This window comes from Mobula birostris, chromosome 4 (assembly GCF_030028105.1).
Source record: "Mobula birostris isolate sMobBir1 chromosome 4, sMobBir1.hap1, whole genome shotgun sequence".
In the NCBI taxonomy this organism is placed as follows: Eukaryota; Metazoa; Chordata; class Chondrichthyes; order Myliobatiformes; family Myliobatidae; genus Mobula; species Mobula birostris.
The window spans coordinates 106,661,018-106,683,939 of NC_092373.1; the positions used below are offsets into that span (position 1 = coordinate 106,661,018).

Here is a 22,922-nt window from a genome sequence, read left to right on the forward strand (position 1 = left end):
CAATCAAAAATCTCAACCCTGAGTCCAGTCCTATCCTTCTCCATAATTATATTGAAACTAATGATATTGTGATCACATTGCAATAGTGGCCCTCATTGCACCAGCTACCTTTATCGGACTGACTTCCCATATGCGAATAGCTACCCATATTGGAAACGTTACCCTTATTGGACTAGCTACATTTGTTGGACTAGCTAAAATTAATGAAAGCGTTACCTTTGTTGAACTAGCTACCCTTATTGGACTTGCTACATTTACTATACTAGTTTATATCATGCTTGACTAATCTATTGGAGTTTTTCGAGGATGTAACCAAGAAGATAGATTTGGGAGATCCAGTGGATGTGGTGTACCTTGACTTTCAGAAGGCATTTGATAAGGTACCACATAGGAGACTAGTGGGTAAAATCAGAGCTCATGGCATTGGGGGGAGGATATTGACATGGATAGAAAACTGGTTGGCAGATAGAAAGCAAAGGGTAGCAGTGAATGGGTGTTTCTCGAAATGGCAGGTGGTGACAAGTGGGGTGCCACAGGGCTCAGTATTGGGACCACAGCTGTTTACGATTTACGTCAATGATTTAGAGGAAGGCATTGTGAATAACATCAGCAAGTTTGCTGATGATACTAAGCTGGGTGGCAGTGTGACATGTGATGAGGATGCTAGGAGAATTCAAGGTGACTTGGATAGGCTGGGTGAGTGGGCAGAAACTTGGCAGATGGCATTTAATGTGAATAAGTGTAAGGTTATTCACTTTGGGAGCAAGAACAGGAAGGCAGATTATTATCTGAATGGAGTGAAATACAAAGAGATCTAGGAGTACTTGTTCATCAGTCTCTGAAGGTGAATGAGCAAGTGCAGCAGGCAGTGAAGAAGGCTAATGGAATGTTGACCTTTATTACAAAGGGAATTGAGTACAAGAGCAAGGAAATCCTTTTGCATTTGTACGGGGCCCTGGTGAGACCACACCTGGAGTATTGTGTGCAGTTTTGGTCTCCAGGGTTAAGGAAGGACATCCTGGCTGTGGAGGAGGTGCAGCGTAGGTTCACTAGGTTAATTCCTGGGATGTCCGGACTATCTTACGCAGAGAGGTTAGAGAGACTGGGCTTGTACACACTAGAATTAAGGAGATTGAGGGGGGATCTGATTGAGACATATAAAATTATTAAGGGATTGGACAAGATAGAGGCAGGAAATATGTTCCAGATGCTGGGAGAGTCCAGTACCAGAGGGCATGGTTTAAGAATAAGGGGTAGGTCATTTAGGACAGAGATGAGGAGGAACGTCTTCTCCCAGAGAGTTGTGGAGGTGTGGAACATGCTGCCTCAGAAGGCAGTGGAGGCCAATTCTCTGGATGCTTTCAGGAAGGAGCTAGATAGGTATCTTATGGATAGGGAAATCAAGGGTTATGGGGATAAGGCAGGAACCGGGTATTGATAGTAGATGATCAGCCATGATCTTCAACAGGTCCTGACGAAGGGTCTCGGCCCGAAACGTCGACTGTACCTCTTCCTAGAGATGCTGCCTGGCCTGCTGCGTTCACCAACAACTTTGGCGTGTGTTGCTTGAATTTCCAGCATCTGCAGAATACCTCATGTTTACCTTTGGACTACGAGGAGTGATTGATAAGTTCATGGCCTAAGGTAGAAAGAGTCAATTTTAGGAAACCTAGCACATTTATTTTTCATACATTTACACACACAGTCCAGCAGTCGTGGAGCATACAGATCCCTTCTTTGTAGAAGTGGGCATCTTGGACCTCCAGAAACTGGTCCACAGCAGGGGTGATTGATAAGCTCGTGGCCTAAGGTAGAAGGAGATAAGTTATTAACTTCAAACTTTCTGCATTATCACTCAAAGAGTTGAACTGCACGTGCATGTAACAAAAGTTGCATAATTCATCTCCTTCTAACTTAGGCCACGAACTTATCAATCACCCCTGCTGTGGACCATCTGGAGGTCCAAGACGCTCTTGTTACATGCATGTGCAGCTCAACTCTTTGAGTGATAATACAGAAAGTTTGAAGTTAATAACTAATTTCCTTCTACCTTAGGCCACGAACTTATCAATCACCCCTCGTAGGTTCCCTAATTGGACCAACTACCCTAATTGGACTAGCTAGCCTTCTGGTTCTAACTACCCTATTGGACTAGCTGCACTGGTTAGACTAGTTACAATATTGGACTGGCTACACTTACTGAAAACATTACCCCTAATTGACTAGCTACCCTTATTCTAACATTACCCTTATTGGATTTGCTAAACTTATACTAGCTTCCCTTATTGGACTAGGTACCCTTATTGGACTAACAACCCTCATTGGATCAAATACCCTCATTAGAGTAGATGCCCTCATTGGACTAGCAGCCCTCATGGGAAACGTTACCCCTCTTGGCCTAGCTACCCGTATTGGAAACACTACCCTTATTGGACTAGCTACCCTAACTGGGCCAACTACCCTAACTGGACTAACTACCCTGATTGGACTAACCTGATTATGAGTTGGTTTTTTAGTCGTTGTGTGGGTATATTTATGTATTAGAGGCTATTGTAAGTCATTAAAGAAATAATGTGAGAGGTATTACATGAAAAGGATGGTACTAATATGCATATGATTAATATATTTTCTTATGATCTTTGTTTCATGAAGAAGTGAATACAACTAAAGATTATGAAACAGGTAGGCAAACATATTATTTGCTTTCTAGAAATAGTGTGAAAGTACTTTAAACTAAGTTTCCAATTCATACAACACCATAGTCTAAACTCTCAGATAACATTTCACTCATCAAAGTTCTATCTTAGCTGGTGCAACAATGCTTTTCCGCAACCAGATTTGACATAGATAGGGCCTTCCCTGTCTTGAGTAGGCATGGTCAAGAGTACCCAGGAGTCACTGGGAGTATTATAGTTCTTTATAGAGGCTTTGAGCATATCCTTGAATCTTTTCCTCACTGTTTCCATGACAGATCTCTGAACAAAGTGTCTGTTTCAAGAATCTGGGATAGACATGCCAACAACACAGTAAATGGAGTATAATTAGATATCAAAACAGAGTTGATTGGCTTTATCGATGCCTGACTTTCTCTGGCATTGGCTCCCAACATGCAGGAAGTAACCTATGTTTTGCAGGGTCTCACAGTGAATCTTTCTACTTGGAGAGCAGTTCAGTAATAGATATTTCAAATGTTGAACTTCACTGAAGCATAAGGGACCTGAAATGGAAAGGAAAAAACTTGACTCTGCATCAACTGAATAGAAATCTCTCCAATCTTATTTTCTCCAACCAAGTAAAGGAAATATGGAAGCTGTTACCTACGCTCACATAGGTAGTTGATTTTTAATTACCAATTATGCCTTGTGTAGATTAATCAGGGTGCAAGTAAACACAATGGGTATTAAATGAAAATTAGTAAAGTTGTAAGAAGTACCACATGTAGAAATAATCTTGTTTTGGGGCCACAAACATACAAGATTGTTGTTGGTGTGAATGGTCCTAATCTTCATGTATTACCTGGCTCATAATTAGTATGTTACTGTACTTTAGAAAGAAGCCAACTCAAGTCATCAATATCTAAACTATCCTGTGGGATTACAAATGTTACTCTAAACACGGCGAACAGGAGAGCTAAGAGGCTTATAGGAGGTACAGAGGCTTCACAGGTAAAATTAGAATTCTCATTTCTTTACCTTAAATGTCCCTTTTCTCGCTCCCTTTTGAAATTAAGAACTCAAGGTGGATCTTGACTATTATGCAAATCTGTAAAACGAGGAATTTAGTTGGTCACCCTGCTGCACATCATCCTTTAATTTTTTGTTCCTTTGATTGCCCTCGAGGCAATTCCTTTGTCAACTCAGGGAAGAACAAACTGCAGGAGCTTAGCTCCCAGAAAATGGCTGTAATACTGAAATCTCAATCAAACCACGAGTGTTGTCAAGATACAAACTCAATCATCTTATTCTATCAAATGTGCATCATTTTAAATCTCTTTACAGTGTCTCTTCATCTATAATTTCTCTGCACTCTTCTACATTCACAGCAAAATTCCACTTCCTTCTGATTCATAACTATACCCTCGCCTACTTACATCATGCATCATATGCATCACATATCAATGAAAGAATTACAATATATTTTCTATAGTCCTAACAAAGATATCACTGTCTCATTTCCAGTTTTCTGGCAAAGAAAATTATATAAAACTTTTTCCAGAGGTGGCTATTCCTCACACTTCTCCGTGGGGAAAGTTTGCTGGTGGTCACAGGCAAGGCAAGTCCGGGTGTGTTGATTGACAATGCTGGGGAGACATTGTACAAGGCTTCTTCACACCATTTTCCATTCTGTCCTGCATTGACATCCTTCAGATTCCACCTCATACCTTTATTCAAGGATAACAAGGATAAGTCAGATAATAATAGGCACATGAGTCTAACACAGGTGACCAGGAAGTTAGTGGGAAAAATAGTGGGAGGGGTTCTAAAGTCATTGTGGGGAGGTTTGTTTTTGTGATTAGAATGCTGTGACTATGGGGGGGGGAAGGGAGGTCTGAGACCCTCAGAGTTTGTTACATACATTAATGATCTGGATGTGAATGTAAGAGTGATTATTATTAAGTGTCACGTACCCCATGACGGGTTAAAGAACCAACAGAAATGGAAAACAACTTGGAGTCTGGTATTGCTATTAACTAATACTCGTTTATTAGTAACTACACAATACAGTAATAAAATTCAGATATATCGAACAGGTTAGCAATGATTTTATATATATATAAGTGTAGAGATATAAAAACCAAGCTTCTTCAAGCCTAAGGGTAAAATGTACACAGTCTTACGATAATGAGTAAAGTTCAATTCAGTTCGTGGTATTGAGTTGAGTAGTGATGGAGAGAGAGAGGTGTTGTGGTTGTTCGAGTAAGCCAATGTCATCAATCTTCCCGTTGTCCTCTGAAATCCTTTAGCAGTCACTGAATGTGACCACAACAAGGGGACCATTTTATGTGGTGGAGTTATCAACCCAGGTGAGGGTTGGACACACTCTTAACTTCCCACTGGTCACCCCTTTTCCACACTGCGAGAGCCACTGGTCGATTCTCCTGATCGATCCTCCAAAAACCCATCTTTCTTGGAGCACAACAAAGCTCATCCAGTGTCCAAAATCATATGTCTGTCTGTCTACTAGCTGACCTTCTATTTATCTCAGCATGCTTAACACCAGCTGTCAATCAAGTAGCTCCTCCCTTCTCTCTCTGTAGGAACTCAGAAGCTGGCAGTGTCCTTTCAGAAATTCCAAACAATCTGTAAACAGTCTTCACCTCTCTCTCTCTCTTAATAACAAGTTGTTTGTGCTGTACAGCTCTGACTCTCTTTTTTTAAAAGCACTGTTCATAAGGATCCCGTCACATTAAGTCAGCAGATGACACAAAAATATTGATACACCCACCCAGGACATGCTGAGGATGAGGAGAATGCCACCCAACATTTTGACATCATGGAATTCATGCCCTCTCACTTGTAATGTATGACATTCAAAGGATATCACATATAAGTGCAGGTTTTAATCTCAGACAACAAAATAATGCTTTTTTTTTGAAATGGCAGAGAAACGTTGTCTTCCTTAGAAGTCTCAACAGAACACACTCGAATCTCAAAGGTGAATTTAGATTAAAAGGTGAATTGGAGGCACATCTCTCATGACGTTGGGGAGAATACATAGAAATATCTTAGGAGTGCCACCTAAGGCCAGCCTCTTAATGATGCCCTGCAGAATAGTAATGGTTGGAGCCCCTCATGCCAGACCTTAGACTTTCCTCCCCAGTAGCACATGTATGGGAGCATAAGCAGCAAACTGTGGAATGTCTTGCCAGCGGTAAGCCATTATTAAAGACAGATTGTTTCATTGTTCTGATACTATACCTTTGCAGAACATAACCAGATATTCATCAATGATAGTGTTGATCCGCAAAGGGTGTATTAATAGCCACTGTGGGAAGCAGGGTGCAAGATAGATATGAGCTGATCTTTTAAGTTCATTTTCTGTACAACCAAAACTCTTTAGGATAAAATGTGCTGAATTCCACAGTTATTGTCTGGCTGTAAAGTTAGCAGTCATTTGGAAGTTAAAATAAGAGGAAGTTTAGAAGATCATCCTGGATATTTAGATCAGAAACATTGTATCTTGCATGAGTCTTAGCAGGATGATGCTAGTTAGCACCGCAGCCTCACAGATCCAGAACCCAGGTTCGATCTTGATCTTAAGGTGCTATCACTGTAGGCTTTGTATGCTCTCCTAGTGGCTATATTGGTTTCCCCCAGGTGCTCTGATCTCCACCTACATCCTGGTTGGGAGGTTAGTTAGCTGCTGTGAGTTGCCCCTAGCAGTGAATGGATGGCAGGAGAATTGTGGGGGAGTTGAGGGTACAAGAGGAAATGCTGCCGTAAGAGAGCATGTGCTGGTTGGTATTTGGAGGTGTTGTGTCAGTGGGATTATGTTCATGCTCTATGTTGTATGAATATTCTGCTCTGCTTGAAACATTTAACTTATATAATAGATTTTGCACCTTTCTTTTCTCAGATACACTCTTATAAGTACAACAAAATTACATTATTTTGTCTCCACAGGGTCAATTCCCTTGGCAAATAGCTGTTTATGATGGTGAATTTCTGAACTGTGGGGGAGTCTTCATTGGTGGTTGTTGGATTCTAACAGCTGCACATTGTTTAAGGTGTGAATCCTGTCCTCACTGGACCTCAAATTCTAATTCTAAATAAGCTTCATGACACTTTTTTCATTACTTTTATGCATTTTGTTTAAAATGGAGGCAAATCCGCATGGTTTGTTGCCTCCCAGGTGCCAGGGTCCAGGATGTCTCTGACCGGGTGAACGACATCCTGGTACGAGAGGGAAAGCAACCAGAAGTCGTGATACATGTTGGCACCAACAACATAGGCAGGATGAGGGGTGAGGTCCTGAAGTGTGAGTTTCGGGAACTAGGCAGAAGGCTGAAGAACAGGACCTCAAGGGTGGCGTTCTCAGGATTGCTGCCAGTGCTATGTGACAGTGATGGTAAGAATTGGAGGAGCTGGCAGACGAATGCGTGGCTGAGGAGTTGGTTCAGGGGGCAGGGTTTTAGATTTCTGGATCATTGGGATCTCTTCTGGGGAAGGTGGGACCTGTACAGATTGGATGGGTTGCACTTGAACTCGAGGGGGAGCAATATCTTTGCAGGTAGGTTTGCTAGCATGGTTCGGGAGGGTTTAAACTAATTTGAAAGGGGGATGGGACTCGGAGCAATAGAGCAGTGAAAGAAGTCCATGGAGTAAAGCCAGATCTAACATATAGTTAGTCCTGACGAAGGGCCTCGGCCTGAAACGTCGACTGCACCTCTTCCTACAGATGCTGCCTGGCCTGCTGCGTTCACCAGCAACTTTGATGTGTGTTGCTTGAATTTCCAGCATCTGCAGAATTCCTGTTGTCTAACATATAGAGAGGCTTTGAGGAAAGAGAAGCAGAATAAAGGGTGTAAAGGTAGTAAGGTAGAAGGGCTAAAGTCCATGTACTTCAATGCAAGAAGCATCAGGAACAAAGGTGACAACTGAGAGCTTGGATACATACATGGAATTATGATGTAGTGACCATTACAGAGACTTGGCTGGCACCAGGGCAGGAATGGATTCTCAATATTCCTGGATTTCAGTTCTTTAAAAGGGATAGAGATGGGGGAAAAAGGGGAAGAGGGGTGGCATTACTGGTCAGGGATACTATTACAGCTACACAGAGAGTGGGTAATGTAGCAGGCTCCTCTGTTGAGTCAGTATGGGTGGAAGTCAGGAACAGGAAGGGAGCAGTGACTCTATTGGGAATATTCTATAGGCCCACTGGTAGCAGCAGAGATACCGAGGAGCAGATTGGGAGGCAGATTTTGGAAAGGTGCAAAAATAACAGGGTTGTTATCATGGGTGACTTTAACTTACCTAATATTGATTGGCACCTGTTTAGTTCCAAGGGTTTGGACGGGGCAGAGTTTGTTAAGTGTTTCCAGGACAGATTCCTGTCACAGTATGTTGACAGGCTGACGAGGGGGAATGCCATACTACATCTAGTATTAGGTAATGAACCGGGTCATGTCACAGATCTCTCAGTGGGTGAGCATCTGGGGGACAGTGACCACCACTCCCTGGCCTTTAGCATTATCATGGAAAAGGATAGAATCAGAAAGGACAGGTAAATTTTTAATTGGGGAAGGGCAAATTATGAGGCTATAAGGCTAGAACTTCTGGGTGTGAATTGGGACGATGTTTTTGCAGGGAAATGTACTATGGACATAGAAACCATAGAAAAACTACAGCACAGAAACAGGCCTTTTGGCCCTTCTTGGCTGTGCCGAACCATTTTCTGCCTAGTCCCACTGACCCGCACAAGGACCATATCCTTCCATACACCTCCAATCCATGTATCTGTCCAATTTATTCTTAAATGTTAAAAAAGAACCTGCATTTACCACCTCGTTTGGCAGCTCATTTCATACTCCTACCACTCTCTGTGTGAAGAAGCCCCCCCAATGTTCCCTTTAAATTTTTCCCCCCTCACCCTTAACCCATGTCCTCTGGTTTTTTTCTCCCCTTGCCTCAGTGGGAAAAGCCTGCTTGCATTCACTCTATCTATACCCATCATAATTTTATGTACCTCTATCAAATCTCCCCTCATTCTTCTATGCTCCAGGGAATAAAGTCCTAACCTATTCAACCTTTCTCTGTAACTGAGTTTCTCAAGTCCCGGCAACATCCTTGTAAACCTTCTCTGTACTCTTTCAACCTTATTTATATCCTTCCTATAATTTGGTGACCAAAACTGAACACAATAGTCCAGATTTGGCCTCACCAATGCCTCATACAACCTCATCATAACATTCCAGCTCTTATACTCAATACTTTGATTAATAAAGGCCAATGTACCAAAAACTCTCCTTATGACCCTATCTACCTGTGACGCCACTTTTAGGGAATTTTGTATCCGTATTCCCAGATCCCTCTGTTCTACTGCACTCCTCAGTGCCTTACCATTAACCCTGTATGTTCTATCTTGGTTTGTCTTTCCAACGTGCGATACCTTACACTTGTCTGTATTAAACTCCATCTGCCATTTTTCAGCCCATTTTTCCAGCTGGTCCAAGTCCCTCTGCAGGCTCTGAAAACCTTCCTCACTGTCTACTACACCTCCAATCTTTGTATCATCAGCAAATTTGCTGATCCAATTTATCACATTATCATCCAGATCATTGATAGAGATGACAAATAACAATGGACCCAGAACTGATCCCTGTGGCACACCACTAGTCACAGGCCTCCACTCAGAGAAGCAATTCTCTACCACCACTCTCTGGCTTCTTCCATTGAGCCAATGTCTAATCCATGTATACCTAGCGACTGAATTTTCCTAACTAACCTCCCATGCGGGACCTTGTCAACGGCCTTACTGAAGTCCATGTAGACAATAACCACTGCCTTCCCTTCATCCACTTTCCTGGTAACCTCCTCGAAAAACTCCAATAGATTGGTCAAAGATGACCTACCACACACAAAGCCATGTTGACTCTCCCTAATAAGTCCCTGTCTATCCAAATGCTTGTAGATTCTGTCTCTTAGTACTCCCTCCAATAACTTACCTACTACCGACATTAAACTTACCGGCCTATAATTTCCTGGAGTACTTTTTGATCCTTTTTTAAACAACGGAACAACATGAGCCACCCTCCAATCCTCCGGCACCTCGCCTGTAGACAGCGACATTTTAAATATTTCTGTCAGGTACCCTGCAATTTCAACACTAGTCTCCTTCAAGGTCCGAAAGAATACCCTGTCAGGTCCCGGGGATTTTTCCACTTTAATTTTCCTCAAGACAGCAAGCATCTCCTCCTTTTCAATCTGTACAGTTTCCATGATCTCACTACTTGTTTCCCTTAATTCCATAGACTTCATGCCAGTTTCCTTAGTAAATATAGACACAAAAAACCTATTTAAGGTCTCCCCCATTTCCTTTGGTTCCGCACATAGCCGACCACTCTGATCTTCAAGAGGACCAGTTTTATCCCTTGCAATCTTTTTGCTCTTAATATACCTGTAAAAGCTCTTTGGATTATCCTTCACTTTGACTGCCAAGGCAACCTCATGTCTTCTTTTAGCCCTCCTGATTTCTTTCTTAAGTATTTTCTTGCACTTCTTATACTCCTCAAGCACCTGATTTACTCCCTGTTTCCTATACATGTCATACAACCTCTTCTTCTTTATCAGAGTTGCAATATCTCTTGAGAACCAAGGTTCCTTATTCCTATTCACTTTGCCTTTAATCCTGACAGGAACATACAAACTCTGCACTCTCAAAATTTCTCCTTTGAAGGCTTCCCACCTACCGATCACATCTTTGCCAGAGAACAACCTGTCCCAATCCACACTTTTTAGATTCTTTCTATTTTTTTCAAATTTGGCCTTATTCCAGTTTAGAACCTTAACCCAAGGACCAGATCTATCTTTATCCATGATCAAGTTGTAACTAATGCTGTTATGATCACTGGAACCAAGGTGCTCCCCTACACAGACTTCCGTCACTTGTCCTAACTGGTTTCCTAACAGGAGATCCAATATTGCATCCCCTCTAGTTGGTCCCTCTATACTTTCCTGAACACATTTTACAAACTCTAAACCATCAGGACCCCTAACAGTATGGGAGTCCCAATCAATATATGGAAAATTAAAATCCCTAACCACCACAACTTTATGTTTCCTGCAGTTGCCTGCTATCTCTCTGCAGATTTGCTCTTCCAATTCTCATTGACTATTGTGTGGTCTGTAATACAATCCCACTAATGTGGCCATACCTTTCCTGTTTCTCAGCTCCACCCATAAGGACTCAGTAGACAAGCCCTCTAATCTGTCCTGCCTGAGCACTGCTGTAATATTTTCCCTAACAAGCAATGCTACTCCCCCACCTTTCATTCCTCTGCCTCGATCACATCTGAAACATTGGAACCCCGTGGCATGTGGTCAATGTTTAGGGATCTCTTACAGGATGTTAGGGATAAATTTGTCCCGGTGAGGAAGACAAAGAATGGTAGGGTGAAGGAACCATGGGTGACAAGTGAGGTGGAAAATCTAGTCAGGTGGAAGAAGGCAGCATACATGAGGTTTAGGAAGCAAGGATCAGATGGGTCTATTAAGGAATATAGGGAAGCAGGAAAGGAGCTTAAGAAGGGGCAGAGAAGAGGAAGAAGGGGGCATGAGAAGGCCTTGGCGAGTAGGGTAAAGGAAAACCCCAAGGCATTCTTCAATTATGTGAAGAAGAAAAGGATGACTGGAGTGAAGGTAGGACTGATTAGAGAGAAAGGTGGGAAGATGTGCCTGGAGGCTGTGGAAGTGAACGAGGTCCTCAATGAATACTTCCCTTCGGTATTCACCAATGAGAGGGAACTTGATGACGGTGAGGACAATATCAGTGAGGTTGATGTTCTGGAGCATGTTGATATTAAGGGAGAGGAGGTGTTGGCGTTGTTAAAATACATTAGGATGGATAAGTCCCCGGGGCCTGACGGAATATTCCCCAGGCTGCTCCACAAGGTGAGGGAAGAGATTGCTGAGCCTCTGGCTTGGACTTTTATGTCCTCGTTGTCTACGAGAATGGTACTGGAGGATTGTAGGGAGGCGAATGTTGTCCCCTTGTTCAAAAAATGTAGTAGGGATAGTCTGGGTAATTATAGAGCCTTATGTCTGTGGTGGGAAAGCTTTGGAAAAGATTCTTAGAGCTAGGATCTATGGGCATTTAGAGAATAATGGTCTGATCAGGGACAGACAACATGGCTTTGTGATCATGTCTAACAAGCCTGACAGAGTTCTTTGAGGAGGTGACCAGGCATATAGAGGAGGGTAGTGCAATGAATGTGATCTATATGGATTTTAGTAAGGCATTTGACAAGGTTCCACACGTAGGCTTATTCAGAAAGTCAGAAGGCATGGGATCCAGGGAAGTTTGGCCAGGTGGATTCAGAATTGGCTTACCTGCAGAAGGCAGAGGGTCGTGGTGGAGGGAGTACATTTGGATTGGAGGGTTGTGACTAGTGGTGTCCCACAAGGATCAGTACTGGGATCTCTACTTTTCGTGATTTTTATTAACGACCTGGATGTTGGGGTAGAAGGGTGGGTTGGCAAGTTTGTAGATTACACAAAGGTTGGTGGTGTTGTAGATAGTGTAGAGGATTGTCGAAGATTGCAGTGAGACATTGATAGGATGCAGAAGTGGGCTGCCAAGTGGCAGATGGAGTTCAACCCGGAGAAGTGTGAGGCGGTACACTTTGGAAGGCCAAACTCCAAAGCAGAGTACAAAGTAAATGGCAGGATACTTGGTAGTGTGGAGGAGCAGAGGAATCTGGGGGTACATGTCCACAGATCCCTGAAAGCTGCCTCACATGTAGATAGGGTAGTTAAGAAAGCTTATGGGGTGTTAGCTTTCATAAGTCAAAGGATAGAGTTTAAGAGTTGTGCGGTAATGATGCAGCTCTATAAAACTCTGGTTAGGCCACATTGGAGTACTGTGTCCAGTTCTGGTCGCCTCACTATAGGAAGGATGTGGAAGCATTGGAAAGGGTACAGAGGAGATTTACCAAGATGTTGCCAGGTTTAGAGAGTATGCATTATGATCAGAGATTAAGGGAGCTAGAGCTTTGCTCTTTGGAGAGAAGGAGGATGAGAGGAGACATGATAGAGGTATACAAGATATTAAGAGGAATAGATAGAGTGGACAGCCAGCGCCTCTTCCCCAGGGCACCACTGCTCAACACAAGAGGACATGGCTTTAAGGTAAGGGGTGAGAAGTTCAAGGGGGATATTAGAGGAAGGTTTTTTTATTCAGAGAGTGGCTGGTGCATGGAATGCACTGCCTGAGTCAGTGGTGGAGGCAGATACACTAGTGAAGTTTAAGAGACTACTGGACAGGTATATGGAGGAATTTAAGGTGGGGATTATATGGGAGGCAGGGTTTGAGGTTTGGCACAACATTGTGGGCCGAAGGGCCTGTACTGTGCTGTACAATTCTATGTTCTATATGTTCTAATTCTACTTGTACTTTTCCAAATGTGATATAAGTGAGTTCAATTTTATTTCCTTTACCCATCAGATGCAAACCTAAAGATTCACATTCCCCTTTTTAATGGTCATAATTATTTGTGTCCTTAACGGCCAGTGGGCCTATATTGCACAGTTTCTTCTGTCTGGCTGTTTATAGTAAGATAGATATTTGCAGCAAGGAAGCTAATCTAATTTCACAATTTTAGGCTTGCTAAATTCTTGTATCTTACTGTTTCAAATATTCTCTTTTTCAAATATCCTCAATATTCTCTTAAAATCATTCTCTGTGATTGCGAAAGCAATCATCTGTGTAAAAAGAAATATCCAAACCTCTGTTTTATCAATCAATTTAAAATTGGCAATAATTTTCACTCATTTTCAACCTGATGAAATGTTTTTATCCTATTACATTATCGAAACATCTATTTTCTCCTGGACACTAACTGCAGTCTAATACTTTATACAGAGAACATAGAATAGTACAGCACATTACAGGCCCTTCAGCCCACAATGTTGTGCTGACCCTCAAACCCTGTCTCCCATATAACCCCCCACCTTAAATTTTTCCATATACCTGTCCAGTAGTCTCTTAAACTTCACTAGTGTATCTGCCTCCACCACTGACTCAGGCAGTATATTCCACGCATTAACCACTCTCTGAGTAAAAAACCTTCCTCTAATATCCCCCTTGAACTTCCCACCCCTTACCTTAAAGCCATGTCCTCTTGTATTGAGCACTGGTGCCCTGGGGAAGAGGCGCTGGCTGTCCACTCTATCTATTCCTCTTATTATTTTGTACACCTCTATCGTGTCTCCTCTCATCCTCCTTCTCTCCAAAGAGTAAAGCCCTAGCTCCCTTAATCTCTGATCATAATGCATACTCTCTAAACCTGGCAGCATCCTGGTAAATCTCCTCTGTACCCTTTCCAATGCTTCCACATCCTTCCTATAGTGAGGCGACCAGAACTGGACACAGTACTCCAAGTGTGGCCTAACCAGAGTTTTATAGAGCTGCATCATGACCTCGCGACTCTTAAACTCTATCCCTTGACTTATGAAAGCTAACACCCCATAAGCTTTCTTAACTAACCTATCTACCTGTGAGGCAACTTTCAGGGATCCGTGGACATGTACCCCCAGATCCCTCTGCTCCTCCACACTACCAAGTATCCTGCCATTTACTTTGTACTCTGCCTTGGAGTTTGTCCTTCCAAAGTGTACCACCTCACACTTCTCCGGGTTGAACTCCATCTGCCACTTCTCAGCCTACTTCTGCATCCTATCAATGTCTCTCTGCAATCTTCGACAATCCTCTACACTATCTGCAACACCACCAACCTTTGTGCCATCTGCAAACTTGCCAACCCACCCTTCTACCCCCACATCCAGGTCGTTAATAAAAATCACGAAAATTAGAGGTTCCAGAACAGATCCTTGTGGGACACCGCTCATCACAACCCTCCAATCTGAATGTACTCCCTCCACCACGACCCTTTGCCTTCTGCAGGCAAGCCAATTCTGAATCCACCTGGCCAAACTTCCCTGGATCCCATGCCTTCTGACTTTCTGAATAAGCCTACCGTGTGGAACCTTGTCAAATGCCTTACTAAGATCCATATAGATCACATCCACTGCACTACCCTCATCTATATGACTGGTCACCTCCTCAAAGAACTCTATCAGGCTTGTTAGACACGATCTGCCCTTCACAAAGCCATACAAAGCCATACAAATTAATCTGTACTTTTTAAAACCTTGAATTACAAGACCACATTAATAAAACTGAAACTGCAATTTAGCCTTTTCATGAGTTTATTTTTCTGCATTCACACTTACACAAATTAAGTTTTAAGTTTTAAGTTATGCTGTCTGTATGTAAGAACAAATTCTGTTAATGCCTGTGTGTGTGTGGTTGTGTCGGTCCAAACTATTCTGGTAGACACACACAAAGGTCCAGTCGTTCCTTCTGATCGACTGTGCTGCTTTTTAATTTTATCCATTTTGCAGTTCTCTGACTGTATTTGAATTTCTTTAATGTGCCTTAGCATTGCCACAATTTTCTTACTGTGGACTTTATCAAATGAATTTTAAGCATCAATAGAGGCACAGTGATGATATGTTAATTATCCTGCACTCCCCATTCTACCATTTCAAAGTGCAGCTTGTTTCCTGGAAATATTTGATAACTGCCTCTGATTAAAACATTTAATTTTCATACCTTACATATTTTGTGAATATAAAATATTATATTCCATTGATTAGTCAATCTGAAATTACAAAAACCTGTTAAGTACAACTCTCTCTTTCTGGTTCCACATTTCAATCAAATATTATGGATAAGTTAATTGTAGTTAGGGTCTAAGTTAGTACAAACGTACATTGAACTTTGATGTTCTGGCCAGTACAGTTATTTATTTGAGCAAGACATAGGAATGTTAGTTCATCATTCTAGGATTTAGATGTTTCCAATGCAATAGAGGGGGGTGTAAAAGAGCTGGGAGAATAGTATTATTGATCAAGGGGAATGTCACAATGGTATTTATAGAGAACATCCAGGAAGACTCAGTCAATATTAGGAATAGGAAAGGTTCAATCACAATGATGGGGCTAAACAATAGCCATCCCAGTAGCCGGCAACTGAGAGAGAAGCAGATAGAGGCAGGTGATGGAAAGATGTAAAAGCAACAAGGTAGTTGGTAGTCACAAGAGACTACAGATGCTAAAATCTGGAGCAAATATGGTGCAAAATATAGGAATCTTTACCACTTAACATAAATCGAGCATTTCTAATGCTGAACGTCTGTTATCAAGGCCTGACAGAAACTGGTTTCAAGTCCCATTGATTCTAGAGTAACAGGTTCTGGAAACTTGTCTGTGAAATAAGGTGTCTGTAGGATTTGAGGAAGTGAACACAAGGGACAGAGAAGAATCTAGCAGAAACTTTTTTAAAACTGATGTCTGAATATGTTTTGACCTGGAAGCTCTTTTAAGGACTGCCAGCAAAACTGTTTCCATGAGTGTAGGAAGCTAATCTTCTGCCATACCTACAATCTCTGTTTCGGGAAGAATCCTTCATCAGATGCTAACCCCATGGGTGTTTGGTATAAGTGACCACAATGAATGCAAACCAAATATTCTGACTGTAAATATTCTTATTTCAAACATGATACAGGTCAATGTAAAATTCTCCTTTTTTCTATTCAAATTTGGGCAATGAAATCTAATAATTATAACAGCAAAATACTTTGTCTGATTTATCTGATACTTAAAATGCAAGCTGATCTTCACCCAGATTCCAAATACATACAGTTACTAAATGACTCAAGACCAATGAGTTGTTGCTTGGTTTGTGTCAGTTTTCCTTTAGTTTAAATAAATATTTATCATTTATTATTTCGCTGCCTATATGTTGACATCCTCCATTCACTCTTTGCTCAAATAATTAATTTACCACCATTTTTGTGATTGGCAATTTTTCCAATGGTTTCCATTCTGTGGATGGACAAATGGGCTTTAGAAACAAGAGAAAATCTGCAGATGCTGGAAGTCCAAAGCAACACACACAAAATGCTGGAGGAACTCAGCAGGTCAGGCAGCATCAATGGAAATGAATAAACAGTCAACATTTTGAGACCAAAGCCCTTCTTCAGGACTGGAAAGGAATTTACACCAGTAATCAGGATAGTTAGCAGCCCAAAAAGAATAAAGTAATCATTAAAAGACCTTGGAGATTGGAAATATGCTATTTATCCAGCATTACTGTCCTATGTCATTGGTATAATGCTGTATTTGACAAGATTTGTGATGTATTATGCTGTATTTGTGATGTCTTATGCTGTATTTCATTCTTATTCTAGATCCCACCAGTCCTCCAACTATGTAGTGAGGATTGGAAAGTATAATAAAAGAAATGTTTCGAAGAGTGAAGAGATTTTACCAGTCGAGAAGATTGTTGTTCACTATAAATACAATTCCAAAACATATGAGAACGACATTGCCCTATTAAAAATAAAACATATTTATAAAAATGAAGAATGCATTCCACTGAGCGAAGATGTTCTACCAGTCTGTGTTCCCTGGACTGAGTACTTATTCAGACCTAACAAATCTTGTATCATTTCAGGCTGGGGTCAAGCAAAAGGTAACTTTACTATGTGCTAAATATTCTGAAGATTTTACTTTAAAAAGATGCATTTCTGACAAAATTGTCACTAATGACTTTAAGAGAAAATTAACTTTGCCTGGATTGGGGAGCATGCCTTTTGAGAATAGGTTGAGTGAACTCGGCCTTTTCTCCTTGAAGCGACGGAGGATGAGAGGTGACCTGATAGAGGTGTACAAGATAATGAGAAACATTGATCGTGTGGATAGTCAAAGGCTTTTTCCCAGGACTGAAATGACTAGTACGAGAGGGCATAGTTTTAAGGTGCTTAGAAGTAGGTACAGAGGAGTTGTCAGGGGTGAGATCTTTACACAGAGTGGTGAGAGCATGGAATGGGCTGCTGGCGATGATGGTGGAGGCGGATACAATAGGATCTTTTAAGAGACTCCTGGATAGGTACATGGAGCTTAGAAAAATAGAGGGCTATGGGTAACCCTAGGTAATTTCTAAGGTCAGGACATGTTCGACACAGCTTTGAGGGCTGAAGGGCCTGTATTGTGCTGTAGGTTTTCTATGTTTCTATGTTTCTAATTAGAATTTTAGAGTTTTATTTCTTACATATTTCTGATTTCTGGTTCCTTCCCTTCAACATTGTCAACTGACTTCAAGATATGTACATCTGCATAGGTTAGGTCTTGTATCCTTAGATTAATATGCCTAAATGTGGCTTTAATACTTTATGGTTAACTTTCACTTCTGTTGTCTGATGTTGCTCAAACCAATAACAAACAAGAGAAACTGAAATTCTTCAGGGTATATGTCCATTATCAAGAAATCACTGTTCCTAATTATAATCTAAAAATCTACATAAAGAAAAGTCACAAAAGGCCCTTACTGCCTTTTAATGATCAATGATAAAAGTGGGAAAAATATTTGGTTTCCATAGCACTTTCTTCTGATTCCCCTTTCCTCTTTGAACTCTTCCCAATATATTTGCTCACACATGCATGTGCACAAATGGAAGCATACAAGTAAGTGTATATACACATTGTAACATACAAAAACACATCCACAATTATAAACACACGGGAAGGCTTGAACAAAAACAGCCACAAAGCACATATCTAAAATCTTCCAAGTCTGTAATATTTACAATGTATTCACACATTGTTAAAAGTACACATACATTATTTCAGTCATGGACAATGTAGATGCAGTCTGCGGAAGCAACTCAACAGATTATGCAGCACCTATGGGAGAACCAAACTATTGACAGTTCAGGTCAAAACCCTGCATTAGGCAAACAAGTTTTGGTAAGGATGTGGCCAGAGAGCCAGAGAGCAGTAGAAACCACAAATACCCAATGACCTGGGCTACACAGCTGCCTGCGGCATTCATTGTCCTCTGGCTAAAGAAATTCCTCCTCATTTCCATTCTAAATGGATGTCCCTCTATTCTGAAGCTGTGCCCTCTGGTCCTAGACTCCCCCACCATAGGAAATATCCTCTCCACATCCATTCTATTGAGGCTTTTCAACGTTCGATAGGTTTCAATGAGATCCTCACGCATTCTTCTAAATACCGGCGAGTACAGGCCAATAGCCATCAAACTCTCCTCATATAGAACATAGAACATAGAATAGTACAGCACAGTACAGGCCCTTCGGCCCACAATGTTGTGCCAACCCTCCAACCCTGCCTCCCATATAAGCCCCCAACTTAAATTCCTCCATATACCCGTCCAGTAGTCTCTTAAACTTCACTAGTGTATCTGCCTCCACCACTGACTCAGGCAGTGCATTCCACACACGAACCACTCTCTGAGTAAAACACCTTCCTCTAATATCCCCCTTGAACTTCCCACCCCTTACCTTAAAGCCATGTCCTCTTGTATTGAGCAGTGGTGCCCTGGGGAAGAGGCGCTGGCTATCCACTCTATCTATTCCTCTTATTATCTTGTACACCTCTAACATATGATAAACCTTTCATTCTTGAAATCCTTCCTGTGAGCCTGCTCTAAATCTTCTCCAATGTCAGCAAATGCTTTCCTAGATAAGGGTTCCAATCTGCTCACGCTGCTCTAAGTGAAGCCTCACCAGTGCCTTATATAGCCTCAGCATTACATCCTATATTCTAGTCCTTTCAAAATTAATGCTAACGTTGCATTTGCCTTCCTCACCACTGATTCAGCCTGCAAGTTAACCTTTAGGGAATCCTGCATGAGGACACCCAAGTCCCTTTGCACCTCTGATTTTTGAAATTTCTTACCCCATTTAGTAAATAGTCTATGTTTTTATTCCTTTTATCAAAGTGCATGATCAAACACTTTCCAACACTATATTTGATCTGCTGTTTCTTTGCTCATTCTCCTAATCTGGCTAAGTCCTTCTCTAGCCTCTCCACTACCTGCCCTTCCACCTTTGTATTGGTAGCAAACCTTGTCATGGTCTGGTCTGTGAAATCTGCATTCCGGTTCACAGTCCAGTCCATATTCCTTATTCCAGGTTTTCTGGTTTACCCTAGTTTCTGTTGCGGCAGCTGATTCTCATTTAGGCTGACTTCATAAATAGTTTCAGGAGTGTGATTAGCCCATTACTTTTCATGATTATGATCAATGATGTCTTCACAAAGGTACTAGTGAATATAGGTAGGTCACTGTTTGTGGATGATGGGGCCTTGTGGAAAAGAGGCAGGAACATGGACCATATAATCAGGAAACTACAAGAAGCAATTGATGAAGTGGTAGAGTAGGGTTATGATTGGGGATGTAGATTTTCAGTAGACAAAACTCAATCTGTATTTTTTTTTTACCAGGAAAAGGGTTGAGGTAGGGAAGAAGTTAAGGATGTATGGGGTTGAATTAGAAAGGGTTGCATCATTTAAATTTCTGGGAGTTATATTTGATTCACGATTAACATAGGCAGACCATATCAGGAAAGTTGAGGAGAAATGTAAAAAAGTAATAAATGAGATGTTTGACTGGTAGGGAATGGGGAGCAAGTTGCTCAGCTTTGAAGAGAATGTATGTGGCTTTAGTGAGATCTGTGTTGGACTATGGAAATATAGTATATGGATCAGCAGCTAGGTCTCTTATAAGGAAACTGGATGTGATTCAGGCTCAGGCCTTGAGAGTGTGCAGTGGGGCTTTTAAAACATCATCAGTGTCAGCCTACAGGTAGAAATGGGAATAATGCCTTTGGAACTAAGAAGGATGCAATTGATGGCAAACTACTGGGCTAACTTGCAGGGGCACAATGATTCTCACCCTACTAAAGGAGTGTTGCAGGAGTGCTGGGAAAATGGGAGGTTTCAGAGGAATACCTTTAGTCGGGTAGGGAATGATATCGTGAAAGAATGTGGAGTATTTGATCTGAGGATAAGTCCTTCAGCAGTTTATCCGGTTGTAGCTCCATGGAAGCTTGTATGGCCTGACATAGACTGGCATTTGTTAGAGGTAAAAGGGAAAGAAAGATATAAAACAGATTTGGTAAATGCATTTAACTGTCATGTGATGGAAAAGTATAGTGATTATACTCACATTTATATGGATGGTGCGAAGGAACCTGCAACAGGAGTGACAGGGTTTGGGGTGGTCATACCAGCAAAAGAAATTGGAATCAGCAGAAGAACATCTAATAAGTTAGGAGTGTTTACAGTGGAGAAGCTGGCGGCGTTGGTTACCTTGCAATGGGTGCAGAAAGCCAGACAAGTCAAAGCATTGATATGTTCAGATTCATCCTCAGTTCTAGCAAGTTTAAGGTCTTTTCACACAAACAGTTGGCAAGATGTGCTTTATGAAGTCCTTCAGTTAGTTACAAGAATTGCAAATCAGGGAGGTCAGGTAAAATTTCTATGGGTTCCAGCACATGTAGGGGTGAAGGGGAATGAGAGGGTGGATGAGTTGGCAAAGAGGGCGTTAAAGAAAGAAAATGTGGAAATGCACATTAGTATCAGTAAAGCAGAGGTTAAGTGTGTAATCTGGGAAAAAGTCAACCGAATGTGGCAAGAAAGATAGGACAGGGAGGGGAAAGGGAGGCATTTATATCAAATACAAAAGAGTGTTGCAGTTACTAGGGTAGGTAATGGAAACAGGGGAGAGGAAATTGTGTGGACTAGGTTAAGGCTGGGGCATTGTGTATTAAACAAAACATTGAAAATGATAGGGAAACACCAGACAGGAATGTCAGGAAGATGAGTCAGTAGAACATGTAGTTTTGTGTTGCAGGAAGTATGGGATACAGAGAGAGATGATGAGAAATAAATTAAGGGAGTTGGGGATGCAGGAATTAACATTAAAAGGGTTGCTGGGCATGGGTGAGAGAGCACAAGTCTGGGTATTTTTAGCGTTTTTAAGGGGTACAGGGGTTTTTTATAGAATATGACGAATAAACAGGAATAGGATACTAGGATGGTCAAAGATGGGAGGGTGAAGTGTAGGTTTGTGTGTGTGAGAGATTGGGTGAAGGGATTTAGAATGTATGTCTAGTGCACATTCTGGAGCAGAGGGTGGTGGTAATGCACCATTAAGCTGGATGCCAACCTCCGTAAAACAAGATACAAATAGACAGCCTCTGACTGGGGATGCTGACTCGAGGTGGCTTGACTGGAAGTGGGCTGTGTTTTGCTTGATGTGTGAATGTGGTTTGGAACCTGTTGAGGGAAAGAGAGTGGGGAAGGAATGGAAATTGCTGGGAGGGGGTTGTGTGGGTCCGGTAATGGTGGACAAGATAAGAGGTGGGGTTGAGGGAAAGAAAGTGGAGAAGGAGAGGGATAGAGACTTGGGACCAGAGGTAGGCAGCTGGGGAGAGGTGGATTATTGTGAAGGGAGAAATAAAGGAAATGAAGAGGTAGTGAGGGGTTGGATGAATAAAAACCAAGACAAAGGGAATAAAAGAATAAGAAATGATTGTGGAGAAAACTCTGAAAGTGAGGAAGATGAACAAGCTCAGAGGAGGTGTTGTCATAATTAGGTTTAATGAGAAGGCTCAGGGACATATGAAGAAAATTAACCTGTTTGTGCTAACAACAACTCTGACAAATAAGGTAGGGGAAATAGTATTTGCAAAAGTCCTTAATGATGGCAACTTATTGGTAAGATGTGCAAATGAAGAACAACTTGAGAAAGCACTCAAGCTAAAAGAGATAGGAAAATGCAAGGTGGAATACACTGGCAGGGTGGGAGCACAAAACAGTGGTCGTAAAGGAGTGATCACGGGGATACCAATGAGTATAAATATGGAGGAGATAAAGAGGAATATCAAAGGAGGGAAAGTAATGAATGTTCAAAGACTGAAAACAACAAAGGAGGGAGTGAAAAAGGAAAGTGAATCAGTATTGATTGAATTTGAAGAAGAAAGAGTGCCAAGGAAGGTGTTCCTGGGTTTCATGAATTACCCAGTAAGGGTGTATGTGCCAAAGCCACTGAGGTGCTATAATTGTCAAAGGTTTGGACACATAGCTAAAAACTGTAAAAGGCAGAGGAGATGTGCTAGATGTGGGGGTGATCATGAATATGGAAAGTGCGGAACAGGAGTTCAACCAAAATGCTGCAATTGTGGAGGAGCTCATAATGTTGCATATAGTGGGTATGAGGTTGTCAGATGGGAGACTAAAATTCAAGAAATAAGAGTGAAAAGAAAGATCACTTATGCAGAAGCTGTAAGAATGTCAAGAGAACAGAATAATGCTCCTAATGAACAGGGAGCA

General features: G+C 41.6%; 1 protein-coding gene across 1 annotated transcript in view; it reads left to right on the top strand.

Moving 5' to 3' along the window:
* The window catches only part of cfi (complement factor I), a 235,399-nt gene that overhangs the window by 190,984 nt on the left and 21,493 nt on the right, over positions 1-22,922 (top strand). The window contains exons 8-11 of the mRNA XM_072254679.1: positions 2,653-2,682; positions 3,550-3,665; positions 6,624-6,727; positions 16,973-17,256. Of these exons, the coding sequence (XP_072110780.1) occupies positions 2,653-2,682; positions 3,550-3,665; positions 6,624-6,727; positions 16,973-17,256 (534 nt within the window). The remainder of the gene's footprint in view (positions 1-2,652; positions 2,683-3,549; positions 3,666-6,623; positions 6,728-16,972; positions 17,257-22,922) is intronic.